Source organism: Salvelinus namaycush, chromosome 16 (genome assembly GCF_016432855.1).
Source record: "Salvelinus namaycush isolate Seneca chromosome 16, SaNama_1.0, whole genome shotgun sequence".
NCBI lineage: Eukaryota > Metazoa > Chordata > Actinopteri > Salmoniformes > Salmonidae > Salvelinus > Salvelinus namaycush.
The window spans coordinates 17,841,336-17,863,678 of record NC_052322.1 but is presented as its reverse complement, the minus strand read 5'-3'; the positions used below and the strand labels follow the sequence as shown (position 1 = coordinate 17,863,678).

At 43.9% G+C, this 22,343-nt stretch overlaps 1 protein-coding gene across 10 annotated transcripts in view; it reads right to left on the bottom strand.

The window, feature by feature from the left end:
* Positions 1-22,343, bottom strand: part of LOC120061098 (sushi, von Willebrand factor type A, EGF and pentraxin domain-containing protein 1-like) — a 144,277-nt gene that overhangs the window by 75,941 nt on the left and 45,993 nt on the right. For 8 of the 10 annotated variants that reach the window (XR_005478299.1, XM_039010643.1, XM_039010642.1 and 5 more), the window contains 4 exons: positions 18,869-19,051; positions 13,318-13,494; positions 7,185-7,367; positions 1,630-1,806 (listed from right to left, as the gene is read on the bottom strand). Coding sequence is in view for 9 of the 10 variants with exons in the window: in XM_039010643.1 (XP_038866571.1) it covers positions 1,630-1,806; positions 7,185-7,367; positions 13,318-13,494; positions 18,869-19,051 (720 nt within the window). In the remaining variant the exon portion in view is untranslated. The remainder of the gene's footprint in view (positions 1-1,629; positions 1,807-7,184; positions 7,368-13,317; positions 13,495-18,868; positions 19,052-22,343) is intronic. The other 2 variants (XM_039010639.1, XM_039010644.1) reach the window with 2 other exon arrangements.

The following is a 22,343-nucleotide window of genomic DNA, read 5'->3' as shown; positions in this document are numbered from 1 at the left end:
TTAAACGTTAGCTTTTTTACATGGCACATATTGCACTTATACTTTCTTCTCCAACACTTTGTTTTTGCATTATTTAAACCAAAATGAACATGTTTCATTATTTATTTGAGACCAAATTGATTTTATTGATGTATTTATTAAGTAGTTGTAATTGTCATTATTACAAATATATATATATTTTTTTAATTAAAAAGCGTCCGACTAATCGGTATCGGCTTTTTTTGGTCCTCCAATAAATTGGTATTGAAAAATCATAAAATCGGTCGACCTCTACTTTAAACTCACTGTGATGAAATAACACAAATGACTGAAGAGGGAGCCAGAGATCAAGATAACCATAAGGGGAAAAAGTAACCTGTCCGACCATCCTCCTCCCGCTTCTGACATTCGGAAATTCTGCCGTTACTCTCCTGAAGTTGCCAGTAATAGGCTACACGAGGAGTCTGCAAACTTTCTCATGTAGAATTCCAATTTATTTGACAATTTCTACTGATCTGCGTGCCAAGTTATGGTTTTCATATGCACACTTTTCGTGGAACAGTTTCATTTAATTTATAATACGTCTTCGTATCTCAATCTTTGTCATGTTATTAATCAAAATTCTATCCAAATCTAAATGAAAAGTATACAACCCTAAAAAATAACATCTATTGCTAACTACGTAAAAACATTGCAGCCTGCAGGTAGAAAATATCCTGATGAAAAATAAATATCCTATAAATTACACAGGCTAAGCATTGCCAGTCTGCAACAAACTTGAAACATTGTATCAACTATTAACTTGGGTCCAGACTGACATTGTATAAAATATTTTGGGCCCCTTAGTTTGCTGCACCAGTGAGCTCAGGACAGACAATTTATGCAAGGGATAAGAATTATTATTTTATGAAATTTCCAATGGATCAGAGCATAACATTTTTCCCTTTCACGCTGAGGGGTTATTGAAAGGGAGAGAGCTGGAAAGATTTTTCAAATACATTGAGGAACTATTGTCATTCTCAATGGATGTAAAAACAGACTGTTTGCTTGCTGTTTGAGGTGAAGAGAGAGTAATCATTCTGGAGGGAGACGTGCATTGTGCAGCCACACTCCCCTTCTTGGACTGTGCCATTAATGCGGCCTCCGCAATGGATTCGTCTCGGCCTCCGCAATAGATTCGTTCACTGAGACTGGCGTGAATAAGACCGGTGTCTTGTGTGCCGTATAAATAAATACATTTATTTTACTGCTCGACAAAATTTGTACAAATCTTGGTCGACCAACAGCCCATTATTGACCAGACAATCAACCAGTCGAATAATTGGGGTCAGCCCTAAAAAGCATGCAGGCGATTAGCAAGGAATGGACTAGAAGGAAATAATAGATGGAAATCAAAATGACCAAATCCAAACTAATGCATTCAGGGAAAATAATTACCTGAGGTTGCTATGCACAGGCATGCATATGGTGAAAAATAATGATTGTCATGAAGACTAGTCTCATTATGTTTATGTAAGATAGAATTTTTGAATTGACCCTGTTTGCTGACATATTGGTCTTCTGGTCCTAAACACCAAATGACGCACAAAATATCCAAGTTAAAATATAGGCTAAAGTGTGTTAAATAACAAACACCGAAACAAGTCTTACCTTTGCATGTGGGAATAGAAGGTGACCAGCCTTCTATTTCACATGTCAGACTGGCCTCTCCCGTCATCTCATATCCATCGTTGCACTTATACGTCACAAAAGACTTGTGCTTGTAGGGGGGCGAACGACCTTCAATCCTAACGCCATTCTCAACAACAGGAGCAGGACATGAAACCACTGCAGATGTAAACAAAGGGCAATTTCATTAGCTACTGTTGTGAACAAGGTGGGCCCAAGTTCCTCATTAGTTTAAGGCTATTTGAAGGCAATATTATCACAATTTTGCTATAACCACATATTTATGAAATCTGGAACTAGGCCTTCAATAAATAAGCTAGTTTGTTACACACTTCGTCTGAGCTCAATGTTGCATCATGGTTTTTAGAATAGGCCCACAGTACACATAAACCATGTTTTAGACTGCTCTATTAGCCTGTGTTGTATGTTTATACAACAGGTAGGTCTAATCCTGAATGCTGATTGGATAAAACTGCATTCCAGCCTGTGTATTTCACAAGATACCACCTGCTAAATCTATGACGTTGAAATACCTATTTACTATGTTCCATCTCACTGCGCAATCCACTGTCTCATCAACCCTGCCAGGAAATGTATAAATAATGGCGCGGAAGGAGATGGCTGCCATTTTACGATCCCGTAACCAATTGTGCTATTGTGTATGTTTTTTTTTGCGTTATTTGTAAGTTATTTTGTTGATGACGTTTCTGCCACCGTGTCTTATGACCGAAAAGAGCTTCTAGATATCAGGACAGTGATTACTCACCCCATACTGGGGGAATACTTTTTCTTCAATTTACTTCAGACAAGGCCCTTATCCCTGTAATTCGCAGGAGAAAGAGACAGAGGTATCGTGGACGGAGATCCGGGTGGCTTGTTAGGATCCGTCACTGAGAGGGTAATCTAACTTTACCATCGGTCCTATTAGCCAACGTACAACCAATCAATAATAAAATAGACAAACTACGATCACGTATATCCTATATCCTAAGACATTAAAAACTGTAATATCTTATGTTTCACCGAGTCGTGGCTGAACGACGACATTAATAAACATACAGCTGGGGGGTTTTAAGCTTTTTCGGCAGGGCAGAACAGTGGCCTCTGGTAAGACAAGGGGTGGCAGTCCATGTATATTTGTAAACAACAGCTGAAGCACGAATTCTAAGGAAGTCTCAAGGTTTTGCTCACCTGAGGTAGAGTCTCTCATAAGCTGTAGACCACACTATTTACCAAGAGAGTTTGTGTATTTTTCATAGCTGTCTACATACCACCACAAACCGATACTGGCACTAAGACCGCACTCAATGAGCTGTACACGGCCATAAGCAAACAGGAAAAAACTCATCCTGCGACGGCTCTCCTAGTGGCCGGGGACTTTAATGCAGGGAAACTCAAAACTGTTTTACCTCATTTCTATCAGCATGTTAAATGTGCAACCAGAGGGGAGATATATATATATATATATAGACCACCTTAACCACCAATAACTATAGACCACCTCCACACACAGGGACACGTACAAAGCTCTCCCTTGCCCTCCATTTGGCGAGGGAGATCTGACAAATTCTATCCTCCTGATTCCTGCTTACAAACAAAAACTAAAGCACCAGTGACTCGGTCAATAAGGAAGTGGTCAGATGAAGCAGATGCTAAGCTACAGGACTGTTTTGCTAGCACAGACTGGAATATGTTCCGGGATTCTTCCAATGCCATTCACTGGCTTCATCAATAAGTGCATCGATGATGTCGTTCCCACAGTGACTGTACGTACATACCCCAACCAGAAGCCATGGATTACAGGCAACATCCGTACTGAACTAAAGGGTAGAGCTGCCGCTTCCAATGAACGGGCCTCTATCCCGGAAGCTTATAAGAAATCCTGCTATACCCTGCGACGAACCATCAAACAGGCAAAGTGTCAATACAGGACTAAGATTGAGTCGTACTACACCGGCTCCGATGCTCGTCGGAAGTGGCAGGGCTTGCAAACTATTACAGACTACAAAGGGAAGCACAGCCGCGAGCTGCCCAGTGACACAAGCCTACCAGACGAGCTAAATTACTTCAAGACAAGTAAAACTGAAGGATGCATGAGAGCATCAGCTGTTCCGGACCACTGTGTGATCACTCTCTCCGTAGCTGATGTGAGTAAGACCTTTTAAACAGGTCAACATTCACAAGGCTGCAGGGCCAGATGGATTACCAGGACGTGTACTGCGAGCATGCGCTGACCAACTGGCAAGTTGCTCCCGAGTGGTGCAGCGGTCTAAGACACTGCATCCCAGTGCTTGAGGCTTCACTACAGACACCCTGGTTTTATTCCAGGCTGTATCACAACCGGCCGTGATTGAGATAGGGCGCCGCCCAATTTGCCCAGATTCGTCCGGGGGTTTGGCCAGTGTAGGCCGTCATTGAAAATAAGAATTTGTTCTTAACTGACTTGCCTAGTTAAATAAAGATGAAATAAGTGTCTTCACTGACATTTTCAACCTGTCCCTGACGGAGTCTGTAATACCAACATGTTTCAAGCAGACCACAATAGTCCCTGTGCCCAAGAACACTAAGTTAACCGGCATAAATGACTACCGACCCGTAGCACTCACGTCTGTAGCCATGAAGTGCTTTAAAAGGCTGATCATGGCTCACAACACCATTATCCCAGAAACCCTAGACCCACTCCAATTTGCATACCACCCCAACAGATCCACAGATGACGCAATCTCAATTGCACTCCACACTGCCTTTTCCCACCTGGACAAAAAGAACACCTACGTGAGAATGCTATTCATTGACTACAGCTCAGCGTTCAACACCATAGTGCCCTCATAGCTCTAAGCTAAGGACCCTGGGACTAAACACCTCCCTCTGCAACTGGATCCTGGACTTCCTGACAGGCTGCCCCTAGGTGGTAAGGGTAGGTAACAACACATCCGCCATGCTGATCCTCAAAACGGGGCCCCTCAGGGGTGCGTGCTCAGTCCCCTCTGTACTCCCTGTTCACTCATGACTGCATGGCAGGCACGACTCCAACACCATCATCACGTTTGCTGATGACAGTGGTAGGCCTGATCACCAATAACGATGAGACAGCCTATAGGGAGGTCAGAGACCTGGTCGTGTGGTGCTAGGACAACAACCTCTCCCTCAACGTGATCAAGACTAAGGAGATGATTGTGGACTACAGGAAAAAGGAGGACCGTGCACGCCCCCATTCTCATCGACGGGGCTGCAGTGAAGCTGGTTGAGAGCTTCAAGTTCCTTGGTGTCCACATCACTAAAAAACTAACATGGCCCAAGAACAACAAAACAGTCGTGAAGAGGGCACGACAAAGCCTATTCCCCCTCAGGAGACTGAAAAGTTTTGGCATGGGTCCTCAAATCCTCAAAAGGTTCTGCATCTGCACCATCGAGAGCATCCTGACCAGTTGCATTACTGCCTGGTATGGCAACTGCTCGGCCTCCAACCGCAAGGTACAATAGAAGGTAGTGCGTACCGCCAGTACATCACTGGGGCCAAGCTTCCTGCCATCCAGGACCTCTATACAAGGCGGTGTCAGAGGAAGGCCCTAAAAATGTTCATAGACGCCAACTACCCTAGTCGTAGACTGTTCTCTCTGCTATCGCATGGCAAGCGGTACACCAAGGGGGTTTGGTCCAAAAAATGTGGTTCGACCTCCAGTTACATCTGGGGTAGAAGAGGAAAACAGACAACTAAAGCCCAACTCATTCCTTGTGAAAACAGACGAGAACGGTATGTTGTTGATAGTCTGTTTAGGTTAATTCTAAGTTGCACTCGTAATTAGGCTACTGGAAAACAATAACGCATTCTCTCTCTCAGATACGCCACTCTCGCATATAACGAGTCCACAAAGAATTATCTGGACCCAAGGGAGAGGGGCTGGGAGTCCAAGAGGGGATTCATGTTCGAGCAGCCAGGGAACCCACTACGCCCGGTGGCATGACTGGAGAAATATCTATCAAAATGCCTGGATAACGCCCTTGTATTTTATCTCCACCCAAGGAGAGGAGGGTGTATCGGGGACTCGATCTGGTACATGTCAGAGCCGATGGGCGTGAACTATCTGGCAGCACTTCTACCCAAGATCTGCAGGGCAGCAGGAACAACTACATACACAAATCACAGCATCAGGACCACGACAGTCCAGAAACTGGCCAATGCTGGTTTAGAAGCGAGGGAGATTATGTCAGTGAGTGGACATCGGTGCGAAGGTTTTCTCCATAGCTACTGGCGTCCCTCACCGACAGACAGAAAACACTCGAGCAACATCCTGGCCGAAAACAAAGAGAATACTGCAGCACCATCAACACCCAAAAGACTGAAGCAAGGCAGCAGAAGTAGTAGCACAGACTCCGACAGATATTTTAACCATCCAGGTGAATGTACAGATAAATGTGACATACCGGTACAATAAGTAGCTATAGCTATGTCAGTTGTGGTGGATAACAAAGAGTATGGTTTTGCTTATTAAAATCACCTCAAATTAATGTCATGGATTGTCTTTCTTCAGTGTCCTGACAAGCTCATTGTTATAGATGTATCCAAATAAAGCTAACTAGAAAACAGCTTAAACAAATGCAAATGCTTTGCTGTTATTCTGGCTCCACTTTGACGTGGCTAAGTTAGCCGTAGTTGGCTAGCTAGCAAGCAAGGGATAAGACCATTGCCAGCCAGTATGGCATTTAGAACGAACGACTGGGTCGCGTCCATAGATACAGATAAAAAGACTGAATGACTGGGTTGCGTCTCTAGCAATCCTACATTTGGGTCAGGAATATATCTTGTGGAAAGATGAAATAGTATGAATAAATTAAATCAAAATGTAAAAAATTATGAAAATATGTCAATCATTATTTGAAAATGTTGGTAACTTGTTGTATAAAAGTGATAATGTCCTCGACGCCGGTGTTTGGAGGATATATTGGCACGGTTTGCCGGCACTCGCCGAAAACGAACAACATCCGTGCCAATACATTCTTCAAACACCGGCTTCTCGGGCATTATCACTTAAATGTCTCACGCACATCTCTGCTTATGTTATTTTTTTATCTGGCTAGATAGTGATATATTTTTATTTTTTGTTATTTTTTAAATGAGGTCATCTGGACCCTGACCGTGTTCATGATTGTGTGGTGGAGTAATGTAATCTGATTACTTTCTCTTTACGAGGCATTAGACGTAGACAAAGGATCCATCTATGATGACACCCCAACGCATTTGGGGTGTCATCATAGTGGTCTCTGACTTGTGGTCAGACTCGCTCAGGTGGAACAAACTTAAAAATTGCTCTGTTTTTCAAAGCTGAATTGAATGTCATTGAGAAAACAGAAAGGTGTTGAATCCTTTCTGAAGTCAAATAATCCAAGAAGTAATCTAGTTTTCAAAAGTATCTGTAATCTGATTACAATATTTTATCACTGTGAACAGTTCATACGAACAGTTCTATGTTTTGTTAACAACCATAATTATGACTGTTCAAAACAGAAGGGGGTAAAAAGGCAAGCTTTCAACGTACTTTTACACTCAGGTGGAGCTGGCTGGAATTCTCCGTCCTTTTCACAGACTATGGATTTAGTTCCAACCAGAGTGAATTCCTTCTCACAGCTATATTCCACAACACTTCTATAGCTGTACTCGTCTTCAGGTGGGATAACAGGTCCACCGTTGACAATGGTGGGGGGCTTTCCACACTTCACCACTGCAGAGTAGAACACAACAGCAGTTATGAACCATTTTGATCTAGGCACAAGCATAGAACTGTTTAATATATTGTTATTTTCTCTTCAAATCAAATGTATTTATATAGCCCTTCTTACATCAGCTGATATCTCAAAGTGCTGTACAGAAACCCAGCCTGAAACCCAAAACAGCAAGCAATGCAGGTGTAGAAGCACGGTGGCTAGGAAATACTCCCTAGAAAGGACAAAACCTAGGAAGAAACCAGGCTATGAGGGGTGGCTAGTCCTCTTCTGGCTGTTCCCGGGTGGAGATTATAACAGAACATGGCCAAGATGTTCAAATGTTCATAAATGACCAGCATGGTCAAATAATAATAATCACAGTAGTTGTCCAGGGTGCAGCAAGTCAGCACCTCAGCCCTGCACCCTGCGCACTAAACCATATCCAACCTTTCAGTTCCACCACCCACATATGCGATGACATCACCTGGTTTCAATGATGTTTCTAGAGACAATATCTCTCTCATCATCACTCAATACCTAGGTTTACCTCCACTGTATTCACATCCTACCATACCTTTGTCTGTACATTATTCCTTGAAGCTATTTTATCGCCCCCAGAAACGTCCTTTTACTCTCTGTTCTAGACGTTCTAGACGACCAATTCTCATAGCTTTTAGCCGTACCCTTATCCTACTCCTCCTCTGTTCCTCTGGTGATGTAGAGGTGAATCCAGGCCCTGCAGTACCTAGCTCCACTCCTATTCCCCAGGCGCTCTCTTTTGATGACTTCTGTAACCGTAATAGCCTTGGTTTCATGCATGTTAACATTAGAAGCCTCCTCCCTAAGTTTGTTTTGTTCACTGCTTTAGCACACTCTGCCAACCCGGATGTTTTAGCCGTGTCTGAATCCTGGCTTAGAAAGACCACCAAAAATTCTGACATTTTCATCCCCAACTACAAGATTTTCAGACAAGATAGAACGGCCAAAGGGGGCGGTGTTGCAATCTACTGCAAAGATTGCCTGCAGAGTTCTGTTTTACTATCCAGGTCTGTTCCAAAACAATTTGAACTTCTACTTTTAAAAATCCACCTCTCTAAAAACAAGTCTCTCACCGTTGCCGCCTGCTATAGACCACCCTCTGCCCCCAGCTGTGCTCTGGACACCATATGTGAACTGATTGCCCCCCATCTATCTTCAGAGCTCGTGCTGCTAGGCGACCTAAATTGGAACATGCTTAACACCCCAGCCATCCTACAATCTAAGCTTGATGCCCTCAATCTCACACAAATTATCAATTAACCTACCAGGTACCACCCCAATTCCGTAAACACGGGTACCCTCATAGATATCATCCTAACCAACTTGCCCTCCAAATACACCTCTGCTGTTTTCAACCAAGATCTCAGCGATCACTGCCTCATTGCCTGCATCCGTAATGGGTCAGCGGTCAAACGACCTCCACTCATCACTGTCAAACGCTCCCTGAAACACTTCAGCGAGCAGGCCTTTCTAATCGACCTGGCCGAGGTATCCTGGAAGGATATTGATCTCATCCCGTCAGTAGAGGATGCCTGGATATTTTTTTTAAATGCCTTCCTCACCATCTTGAATAAGCATGCCCCATTCAAGAAATTTAGAACCAGGAACAGATATAGCCCTTGGTTCTCTCCTGACCTGACTGCCCTTAACCAACAGAAAAACATCCTATGGCGTTCTGCATTAGCATCGAACAGCCCCCGTGATATGCAACTTTTCAGGGAAGCTAGAAAACAATATACACAGGCAGTTAGAAAAGCCAAGGCTAGCTTTTTCAAGCAGAAATTTGCTTCCTGCAACACAAATTCAAAAAAGTTCTGGGACACTGTAAAGTCCATGGAGAATAAGAACACCTCCTCCCAGCTTCCAACTGCATTGAAGATAGGAAACACTGTCACCACCGACAAATCCACTATAATTGAGAATTTCAATAAGCATTTTTCTACGGCTGGCCATGTTTACCACCTGGCTACCCCTACCCCGGTCAACAGCACTGCCCTCCCCTCTGCTACTCGCCCAAGCCTTCCCCATTTCTCTTTCTCCCAAATACAGTCAGCTGATGTTCTGAAAGATCTGCAAAATCTGGACCCTTACAAATCAGCCGGGCTAGATAATCTGGACCCTTTCTTTCTAAAACTATCTGCTGAAATTGTTGCCACCCCTATTACTATCCTTTTCAACCTCTCTTTCGTGTCGTCTGAGATTCCCAAAGATTGGAAAGCAGCTGCGGTTATCCCCCTCTTCAAAGGGGGGGACACTCTTGACCCTAACAGCTACAGACCTATATCTATCCTACCCTGCCTTTCTAAGGTCTTCGAAAGCCAAGTCAACAAACAGATTACCGACCATTTCGAATCCCACCATACCTTCTCCGCTATGCAATCTGGTTTCAGAGCTGGTCATGGGTGCACCTCAGCCACGCTCAAGGTCATAAACGATATCTTAACCGCCATCGATAGGAAACAATACTGTGCAGCCGTATTCATTGACCTGGCCAAGGCTTTTGACTCTGTCAATCACCACATCCTCATCGGCAGACTCGACAGCCTTGGTTTCTCTAATGATTGCCTCGCCTGGTTCACCAACTACTTCTCTGATCGAGTTCAGTGTGTCAAATCGGAGGGTCTGTTGTCCGGGCCTCTGGCAGTCTCTATGGGGGTGCCACAGGGTTCAATTCTTTGACCGACTCTCTTCTCTGTATACATCAATGATGTCACTCTTGCTGCTGGTGATTCTCTGATCCATCTCTACGCAGACGACACTATTCTGTATACTTCTGGCCCTTCTTTTGACACTGTGTTAACAACCCTCCAGGCGAGCTTCAATGCCATACAACTCTCCTTCCGTGGCCTCCATTTGCTCTTAAATACAAGTAAAACTAAATGCATGCTCTTCAACCGATCGCTGCCTGCACCTGCCCGCCTGTCCAACATCACTACTCTGGACGGCTCTGACTTAGAATATGTGGACAACTACAAATACCTAGGTGTCTGGTTAGACTGTAAACTCTCCTTCCAGACTCACATCAAACATCTCCAATCCAAAGTTAAATCTAGAATTGGCTTCCTATTCCGCAACAAAGCATCCTTCACTCATGCTGCCAAACATACCCTTGTAAAACTGACCATCCTACCAATCCTCGACTTCGGTGATGTCATTTACAAAATAGCCTCCAAAACCCTACTCAATAAATTGGATGCAGTCTATCACAGTGCCATCCGTTTTGTCACCAAAGCCCCATATACTACCCACCACTGCGACCTGTACACTCTCGTTGGCTGGCCCTCGCTTCATACTCGTCGCCAAACCCACTGGCTCCAGGTCATCTACAAGACCCTGCTAGGTAAAGTCCCCCCTTATCTCAGCTCGCTGGTCACCATAGCAGCACCTACCTGTAGCACGCGCTCCAGCAGGTATATCTCTCTGGTCACCCCCAAAACCAATTCTTCCTTTGGCCGCCTCTCCTTCCAGTTCTCTGCTGCCAATGACTGGAACGAACTATAAAAATCTCTGAAACTGGAAACACTTATCTCCCTCACTAGCTTTAAGCACCAGCTGTCAGAGCAGCTCATAGATTACTGCACCTGTACATAGCCCATCTATAATTTTACCCAAACAACTACCTCTTTACCTACTGTATTTATTTATTTATTTTGCTCCTTTGCACCCCATTATTTCTCTCTCTACTTTTTCTATCTCTACTCTACTTTTTTTTTTTACTTGCTATATTGTATTTACTTCGCCACCATGGCCTTTTTATATTTTTATTTATTTATATATATATTTTGTTTGCCTTCACCTCCCTTATCTCACCTCACTTGCTCATATTGTATATAGACTTATTTTTCACTGTATTATTGACTATGTTTGTTTTACACCATGTGTAACTATGTGTTGTTGTATGTGTTGAACTGCTTTGCTTTATCTTGGCCAGGTCGCAATTGTAAATGAGAACGTGTTCTCAATTTGCCTACCTGGTTAAATAAAGGTGAAATAAAAAAATATCGTTGATTCATAATTTATACTAGGGTTTGTGCACATAACCAAGAATTTTATGACGTTTGGCATGAGACTGATGGAAGGTAAAGATTAATAATCATTAATAGAAGACTGTACTCGATAAGATATGAAAATATCTGAAGAGTCGATATGAGGACTAAACAATTTCCCGTGGTTCCCCGACTTCCTAGTTGATTAAAGTTTCTGATCAGATTAATCACGTAATAATAATTACACATAGAAAACTGATTTGATAAAATAACAGTCTTCACATTTAATGATAGTCAAGACAAGACATAAGTAAGCATTTCACTGTAAGGTCTACACCTGTTGAATTCGGCGCATGTGACGAATAAAATTTGATTTATAAACTTAAAAAGCATCTAGACATTATCTCCCATTTCTTTTAGACTAGCATTTGGTTTTCAACAGCAGAGAGGTATAAACCTTACCGTCTGTCTCTCCAACCTTCTCAATATTGAATTGCGATCTCCATTGTCCCATATAAAGTGAACGTGTCCGAACTAGACAGACAGCTATTTGAGCTGGTTGTCATAGCAACATGCAAAACTTTTTCAGTTGACTGGCTAAATCGATACTTTGCTGCCAAAACTAAAATGGATGAGTGGAACCTTTTTGGATATTTTTGTCGACAAGACTATTAATTAATCGGAAAAAGAGATGGCAAAAATACCCAGGCATGCAGATTTGGGGGATACTGCATTGAATAGACCAAGAGAAAAGCTGCAACGAAAAAAAACCAGTTAAGAATACAAACTGGGCTGTGCGTTGCTTCGAGGGCTGGCTAGCAGAGAAGAAAAAAGTTGTTGACTTCAAAACTGTCACTAAGGAAGAGTTTAACATCCTTCTCCGACAGTTTTATGGAAATGTACGAAATGGGAAGGGTGAGCAGTACAGCATAAGTAGCTACCTGGCACTCCGTAGTGGGCTCAACCGGTTTCTAAATGACCCACCCATTAGTCGCAGCTGGTGCCTTATGAAGGACACTGAATTTACAATTTTTAACCATGTATTTCTGGGCAAAATCAAACAACTAAGGCAGCAAGGAAAATATCAAAACAGCTACCCTCAAAACACCGATAAGGACATGCCCCTGCTCCAAAACTTCCATGCTCTGAATGCCGGTACACCAGGGGGTTTCCACTCGATCAGAGCATAACATTTTTCCCTTTCACACCGAGTGGTTCTCGAAAGGGAGAGAGCTGGAAAGATTTTTCAAATACATTGAGGAACTATTGTCATTCTCAATGGATGTAAAAACAGACTGTTTGCTTGCTGTTTGATGTGAAGAGAGAGTGCGCATTCTGGAGGGAGACGGGGAGTGTGGCTGCACAATGCACTTCTTGGACTGTGCCATCCCTTCGGCCTCCGCAATGGTTTCGTCTCGGCCTCCACAATAGATTCGTTCACTGAGATGGGCGTGAATAAGACCGGTGTCTTGTGTGCCGTACAAATAAATACATTTATTTTACTGCTCGACAAAATAAAAAACAATCTTGGTCGACCAACAGCCCATTATTGACCAGACAATCAACCAGTCGAATAACTGGGGTCAGCCCTAAAAAGCATGCAGGCGAGTAGCAAGGAATGGACAAGAAGGAAATAATAAATGGAAATCACAATGACCAAATCCAAACTAATGCAGTCAAGGAAAATAATTACCTGAGGTTGCTATGCTCAGGCATGCATATGGTGAAAAATAATGATTAGCATGAAGACTAGGCCTACCACACATACCATAATGTCTTATCAAAATAGTCTCAATATGTTTATATAAGATAGGGTCAATTCAGAAAGTCAGTTTGCTGACATATTGGTCTTCTGGTCCTAAACACCAAATGACGCACAAAATATCTAAGTTAAAATATAGGCTAAAGTGTGTTAAATAACAAACACCGAAACAAGTCTTACCTTTGCATGTGGGAATAGAAGCTGACCAGCCTCCTATTTCACATGTCAGACTGGCCTCTCCCGTCATCTCATATCCATCTTTGCACTTATACATGACATAAGACTTGTGCTTGTAGGGGGGTGAACGACCTTCAATCCTAACGCCATTCTCAACAACAGGAGCAGGACATGAAACCACTGCAGATGTAAACAAAGGGCAATTTCATTAGCTACTGTTGTGAACAAGGTGGGCCCAAGTTCCTCATTAATTTAAGGCTATTTGAAGGCAATATTATCACAATTTTGCTATAACCATTTATTTATGAATTCTGGAACTAGGCCTTCAATAAATAAGCTAGTTTGTTACACACCTATTCTGAGCTCAATGTTGCATCATGGTTTTTAAGAATAGGCCCACAGTACACATAAACCATGTTTTAGACTGCTCTATTAGCCTGTGTTGTATGTTTATACAACAGGTAGGTCTAATCCTGAATGCTGATTGGATAAAACTGCATTCCAGCCTGTGTATTTCACAAGATACCACCTGCTAAATCTATGACGTTGAAATGCCTATTTACTATGTTCCATCTCACTGCGCAATCCACTGTCTCATCAACCCTGCCAGGAAATGTATGAATAATGGCACGGAAGGAGATGGCTGCCGTTTTACGATCCCGTAACCAATTGTGTATGTTTTTTTTGGCGTCATTTGTAAGTTATTTTGTTGATGACGTTTCTGCCACCGTGTCTTATGACCGAAAAGAGCTTCTAGATATCAGGACAGTGATTACTCACCCCATACTGGGGGAATACTTTTTCTTCAATTTACTTCAGACAAGGCCCTTATCCCTGTAATTCGCAGGAGAAAGAGACAGAGGTATCGTGGACGGAGATCCGGGTGGCTTGTTAGGATCCGTCACTGAGAGGGTAATCTAACTTTACCATCGGTCCTATTAGCCAACGTACAACCAATCAATAATAAAATAGACAAACTACGATCACGTATATCCTATATCCTAAGACATTAAAAACTGTAATATCTTATGTTTCACCGAGTCGTGGCTGAACGACGACATTAATAAACATACAGCTGGGGGGTTTTAAGCTTTTTCGGCAGGGCAGAACAGTGGCCTCTGGTAAGACAAGGGGTGGCAGTCCATGTATATTTGTAAACAACAGCTGAAGCACGAATTCTAAGGAAGTCTCAAGGTTTTGCTCACCTGAGGTAGAGTCTCTCATAAGCTGTAGACCACACTATTTACCAAGAGAGTTTGTGTATTTTTCATAGCTGTCTACATACCACCACAAACCGATACTGGCACTAAGACCGCACTCAATGAGCTGTACACGGCCATAAGCAAACAGGAAAAAACTCATCCTGCGACGGCTCTCCTAGTGGCCGGGGACTTTAATGCAGGGAAACTCAAAACTGTTTTACCTCATTTCTATCAGCATGTTAAATGTGCAACCAGAGGGGAGATATATATATATATATATATATAGACCACCTTAACCACCAATAACTATAGACCACCTCCACACACAGGGACACGTACAAAGCTCTCCCTTGCCCTCCATTTGGCGAGGGAGATCTGACAAATTCTATCCTCCTGATTCCTGCTTACAAACAAAAACTAAAGCACCAGTGACTCGGTCAATAAGGAAGTGGTCAGATGAAGCAGATGCTAAGCTACAGGACTGTTTTGCTAGCACAGACTGGAATATGTTCCGGGATTCTTCCAATGCCATTCACTGGCTTCATCAATAAGTGCATCGATGATGTCGTTCCCACAGTGACTGTACGTACATACCCCAACCAGAAGCCATGGATTACAGGCAACATCCGTACTGAACTAAAGGGTAGAGCTGCCGCTTCCAATGAACGGGCCTCTATCCCAGAAGCTTATAAGAAATCCTGCTATACCCTGCGACGAACCATCAAACAGGCAAAGTGTCAATACAGGACTAAGATTGAGTCGTACTACACCGGCTCCGATGCTCGTCGGAAGTGGCAGGGCTTGCAAACTATTACAGACTACAAAGGGAAGCACAGCCGCGAGCTGCCCAGTGACACAAGCCTACCAGACGAGCTAAATTACTTCAAGACAAGTAAAACTGAAGGATGCATGAGAGCATCAGCTGTTCCGGACCACTGTGTGATCACTCTCTCCGTAGCTGATGTGAGTAAGACCTTTTAAACAGGTCAACATTCACAAGGCTGCAGGGCCAGATGGATTACCAGGACGTGTACTGCGAGCATGCGCTGACCAACTGGCAAGTTGCTCCCGAGTGGTGCAGCGGTCTAAGACACTGCATCCCAGTGCTTGAGGCTTCACTACAGACACCCTGGTTTTATTCCAGGCTGTATCACAACCGGCCGTGATTGAGATAGGGCGCCGCCCAATTTGCCCAGATTCGTCCGGGGGTTTGGCCAGTGTAGGCCGTCATTGAAAATAAGAATTTGTTCTTAACTGACTTGCCTAGTTAAATAAAGATGAAATAAGTGTCTTCACTGACATTTTCAACCTGTCCCTGACGGAGTCTGTAATACCAACATGTTTCAAGCAGACCACAATAGTCCCTGTGCCCAAGAACACTAAGTTAACCGGCATAAATGACTACCGACCCGTAGCACTCACGTCTGTAGCCATGAAGTGCTTTAAAAGGCTGATCATGGCTCACAACACCATTATCCCAGAAACCCTAGACCCACTCCAATTTGCATACCACCCCAACAGATCCACAGATGACGCAATCTCAATTGCACTCCACACTGCCTTTTCCCACCTGGACAAAAAGAACACCTACGTGAGAATGCTATTCATTGACTACAGCTCAGCGTTCAACACCATAGTGCCCTCATAGCTCTAAGCTAAGGACCCTGGGACTAAACACCTCCCTCTGCAACTGGATCCTGGACTTCCTGACAGGCTGCCCCTAGGTGGTAAGGGTAGGTAACAACACATCCGCCATGCTGATCCTCAAAACGGGGCCCCTCAGGGGTGCGTGCTCAGTCCCCTCTGTACTCCCTGTTCACTCATGACTGCATGGCAGGCACGACTCCAACACCATCATCACGTTTGCTGATGACAGTGGTAGGCCTGATCACCAATAACGATGAGACAGCCTATAGGGAGGTCAGAGACCTGGTCGTGTGGTGCTAGGACAACAACCTCTCCCTCAACGTGATCAAGACTAAGGAGATGATTGTGGACTACAGGAAAAAGGAGGACCGTGCACGCCCCCATTCTCATCGACGGGGCTGCAGTGAAGCTGGTTGAGAGCTTCAAGTTCCTTGGTGTCCACATCACTAAAAAACTAACATGGCCCAAGAACAACAAAACAGTCGTGAAGAGGGCACGACAAAGCCTATTCCCCCTCAGGAGACTGAAAAGTTTTGGCATGGGTCCTCAAATCCTCAAAAGGTTCTGCATCTGCACCATCGAGAGCATCCTGACCAGTTGCATTACTGCCTGGTATGGCAACTGCTCGGCCTCCAACCGCAAGGTACAATAGAAGGTAGTGCGTACCGCCAGTACATCACTGGGGCCAAGCTTCCTGCCATCCAGGACCTCTATACAAGGCGGTGTCAGAGGAAGGCCCTAAAAATGTTCATAGACGCCAACTACCCTAGTCGTAGACTGTTCTCTCTGCTATCGCATGGCAAGCGGTACACCAAGGGGGTTTGGTCCAAAAAATGTGGTTCGACCTCCAGTTACATCTGGGGTAGAAGAGGAAAACAGACAACTAAAGCCCAACTCATTCCTTGTGAAAACAGACGAGAACGGTATGTTGTTGATAGTCTGTTTAGGTTAATTCTAAGTTGCACTCGTAATTAGGCTACTGGAAAACAATAACGCATTCTCTCTCTCAGATACGCCACTCTCGCATATAACGAGTCCACAAAGAATTATCTGGACCCAAGGGAGAGGGGCTGGGAGTCCAAGAGGGGATTCATGTTCGAGCAGCCAGGGAACCCACTACGCCCGGTGGCATGACTGGAGAAATATCTATCAAAATGCCTGGATAACGCCCTTGTATTTTATCTCCACCCAAGGAGAGGAGGGTGTATCGGGGACTCGATCTGGTACATGTCAGAGCCGATGGGCGTGAACTATCTGGCAGCACTTCTACCCAAGATCTGCAGGGCAGCAGGAACAACTACATACACAAATCACAGCATCAGGACCACGACAGTCCAGAAACTGGCCAATGCTGGTTTAGAAGCGAGGGAGATTATGTCAGTGAGTGGACATCGGTGCGAAGGTTTTCTCCATAGCTACTGGCGTCCCTCACCGACAGACAGAAAACACTCGAGCAACATCCTGGCCGAAAACAAAGAGAATACTGCAGCACCATCAACACCCAAAAGACTGAAGCAAGGCAGCAGAAGTAGTAGCACAGACTCCGACAGATATTTTAACCATCCAGGTGAATGTACAGATAAATGTGACATACCGGTACAATAAGTAGCTATAGCTATGTCAGTTGTGGTGGATAACAAAGAGTATGGTTTTGCTTATTAAAATCACCTCAAATTAATGTCATGGATTGTCTTTCTTCAGTGTCCTGACAAGCTCATTGTTATAGATGTATCCAAATAAAGCTAACTAGAAAACAGCTTAAACAAATGCAAATGCTTTGCTGTTATTCTGGCTCCACTTTGACGTGGCTAAGTTAGCCGTAGTTGGCTAGCTAGCAAGCAAGGGATAAGACCATTGCCAGCCAGTATGGCATTTAGAACGAACGACTGGGTCGCGTCCATAGATACAGATAAAAAGACTGAATGACTGGGTTGCGTCTCTAGCAATCCTACATTTGGGTCAGGAATATATCTTGTGGAAAGATGAAATAGTATGAATAAATTAAATCAAAATGTAAAAAATTATGAAAATATGTCAATCATTATTTGAAAATGTTGGTAACTTGTTGTATAAAAGTGATAATGTCCTCGACGCCGGTGTTTGGAGGATATATTGGCACGGTTTGCCGGCACTCGCCGAAAACGAACAACATCCGTGCCAATACATTCTTCAAACACCGGCTTCTCGGGCATTATCACTTAAATGTCTCACGCACATCTCTGCTTATGTTATTTTTTATCTGGCTAGATAGTGATATATTTTTATTTTTTGTTATTTTTTAAATGAGGTCATCTGGACCCTGACCGTGTTCATGATTGTGTGGTGGAGTAATGTAATCTGATTACTTTCTCTTTACGAGGCATTAGACGTAGACAAAGGATCCATCTATGATGACACCCCAACGCATTTGGGGTGTCATCATAGTGGTCTCTGACTTGTGGTCAGACTCGCTCAGGTGGAACAAACTTAAAAATTGCTCTGTTTTTCAAAGCTGAATTGAATGTCATTGAGAAAACAGAAAGGTGTTGAATCCTTTCTGAAGTCAAATAATCCAAGAAGTAATCTAGTTTTCAAAAGTATCTGTAATCTGATTACAATATCTTATCACTGTGAACAGTTCATACGAACAGTTCTATGTTTTGTTAACAACCATAATTATGACTGTTCAAAACAGAAGGGGGTAAAAAGGCAAGCTTTCAACGTACTTTTACACTCAGGTGGAGCTGGCTGGAATTCTCCGTCCTTTTCACAGACTATGGATTTAGTTCCAACCAGAGTGAATTCCTTCTCACAGCTATATTCCACAACACTTCTATAGCTGTACTCGTCTTCAGGTGGGATAACAGGTCCACCGTTGACAATGGTGGGGGGCTTTCCACACTTCACCACTGCAGAGTAGAACACAACAGCAGTTATGAACCATTTTGATCTAGGCACAAGCATAGAACTGTTTAATATATTGTTATTTTCTCTTCAAATCAAATGTATTTATATAGCCCTTCTTACATCAGCTGATATCTCAAAGTGCTGTACAGAAACCCAGCCTGAAACCCAAAACAGCAAGCAATGCAGGTGTAGAAGCACGGTGGCTAGGAAATACTCCCTAGAAAGGACAAAACCTAGGAAGAAACCAGGCTATGAGGGGTGGCTAGTCCTCTTCTGGCTGTTCCCGGGTGGAGATTATAACAAAACATGGCCAAGATGTTCAAATGTTCATAAATGACCAGCATGGTCAAATAATAATAATCACAGTAGTTGTCCAGGGTGCAGCAAGTCAGCACCTCAGCCCTGCACCCTGCGCACTAAACCATATCCAACCTTTCAGTTCCACCACCCACATATGCGATGACATCACCTGGTTTCAATGATGTTTCTAGAGACAATATCTCTCTCATCATCACTCAATACCTAGGTTTACCTCCACTGTATTCACATCCTACCATACCTTTGTCTGTACATTATTCCTTGAAGCTATTTTATCGCCCCCAGAAACGTCCTTTTACTCTCTGTTCTAGACGTTCTAGACGACCAATTCTCATAGCTTTTAGCCGTACCCTTATCCTACTCCTCCTCTGTTCCTCTGGTGATGTAGAGGTGAATCCAGGCCCTGCAGTACCTAGCTCCACTCCTATTCCCCAGGCGCTCTCTTTTGATGACTTCTGTAACCGTAATAGCCTTGGTTTCATGCATGTTAACATTAGAAGCCTCCTCCCTAAGTTTGTTTTGTTCACTGCTTTAGCACACTCTGCCAACCCGGATGTTTTAGCCGTGTCTGAATCCTGGCTTAGAAAGACCACCAAAAATTCTGACATTTTCATCCCCAACTACAAGATTTTCAGACAAGATAGAACGGCCAAAGGGGGCGGTGTTGCAATCTACTGCAAAGATTGCCTGCAGAGTTCTGTTTTACTATCCAGGTCTGTTCCAAAACAATTTGAACTTCTACTTTTAAAAATCCACCTCTCTAAAAACAAGTCTCTCACCGTTGCCGCCTGCTATAGACCACCCTCTGCCCCCAGCTGTGCTCTGGACACCATATGTGAACTGATTGCCCCCCATCTATCTTCAGAGCTCGTGCTGCTAGGCGACCTAAATTGGAACATGCTTAACACCCCAGCCATCCTACAATCTCACACAAATTATCAATGAACCTACCAGGTACCACCCCAATTCCGTAAACACGGGTACCCTCATAGATATCATCCTAACCAACTTGCCCTCCAAATACACCTCTGCTGTTTTCAACCAAGATCTCAGCGATCACTGCCTCATTGCCTGCATCCGTAATGGGTCAGCGGTCAAACGACCTCCACTCATCACTGTCAAACGCTCCCTGAAACACTTCAGCGAGCAGGCCTTTCTAATCGACCTGGCCGAGGTATCCTGGAAGGATATTGATCTCATCCCGTCAGTAGAGGATGCCTGGATATTTTTTTAAATGCCTTCCTCACCATCTTGAATAAGCATGCCCCATTCAAGAAATTTAGAACCAGGAACAGATATAGCCCTTGGTTCTCTCCTGACCTGACTGCCCTTAACCAACAGAAAAACATCCTATGGCGTTCTGCATTAGCATCGAACAGCCCCCGTGATATGCAACTTTTCAGGGAAGCTAGAAAACAATATACACAGGCAGTTAGAAAAGCCAAGGCTAGCTTTTTCAAGCAGAAATTTGCTTCCTGCAACACAAATTCAAAAAAGTTCTGGGACACTGTAAAGTCCATGGAGAATAAGAACACCTCCTCCCAGCTTCCAACTGCATTGAAGATAGGAAACACTGTCACCACCGACAAATCCACTATAATTGAGAATTTCAATAAGCATTTTTCTACGGCTGGCCATGCTTACCACCTGGCTACCCCTACCCCGGTCAACAGCACTGCCCTCCCCTCTGCTACTCGCCCAAGCCTTCCCCATTTCTCTTTCTCCCAAATACAGTCAGCTGATGTTCTGAAAGATCTGCAAAATCTGGACCCTTACAAATCAGCCGGGCTAGATAATCTGGACCCTTTCTTTCTAAAACTATCTGCTGAAATTGTTGCCACCCCTATTACTATCCTTTTCAACCTCTCTTTCGTGTCGTCTGAGATTCCCAAAGATTGGAAAGCAGCTGCGGTTATCCCCCTCTTCAAAGGGGGGGACACTCTTGACCCTAACAGCTACAGACCTATATCTATCCTACCCTGCCTTTCTAAGGTCTTCGAAAGCCAAGTCAACAAACAGATTACCGACCATTTCGAATCCCACCATACCTTCTCCGCTATGCAATCTGGTTTCAGAGCTGGTCATGGGTGCACCTCAGCCACGCTCAAGGTCATAAACGATATCTTAACCGCCATCGATAGGAAACAATACTGTGCAGCCGTATTCATTGACCTGGCCAAGGCTTTTGACTCTGTCAATCACCACATCCTCATCGGCAGACTCGACAGCCTTGGTTTCTCTAATGATTGCCTCGCCTGGTTCACCAACTACTTCTCTGATCGAGTTCAGTGTGTCAAATCGGAGGGTCTGTTGTCCGGGCCTCTGGCAGTCTCTATGGGGGTGCCACAGGGTTCAATTCTTTGACCGACTCTCTTCTCTGTATACATCAATGATGTCACTCTTGCTGCTGGTGATTCTCTGATCCATCTCTACGCAGACGACACTATTCTGTATACTTCTGGCCCTTCTTTTGACACTGTGTTAACAACCCTCCAGGCGAGCTTCAATGCCATACAACTCTCCTTCCGTGGCCTCCATTTGCTCTTAAATACAAGTAAAACTAAATGCATGCTCTTCAACCGATCGCTGCCTGCACCTGCCCGCCTGTCCAACATCACTACTCTGGACGGCTCTGACTTAGAATATGTGGACAACTACAAATACCTAGGTGTCTGGTTAGACTGTAAACTCTCCTTCCAGACTCACATCAAACATCTCCAATCCAAAGTTAAATCTAGAATTGGCTTCCTATTCCGCAACAAAGCATCCTTCACTCATGCTGCCAAACATACCCTTGTAAAACTGACCATCCTACCAATCCTCGACTTCGGTGATGTCATTTACAAAATAGCCTCCAAAACCCTACTCAATAAATTGGATGCAGTCTATCACAGTGCCATCCGTTTTGTCACCAAAGCCCCATATACTACCCACCACTGCGACCTGTACACTCTCGTTGGCTGGCCCTCGCTTCAT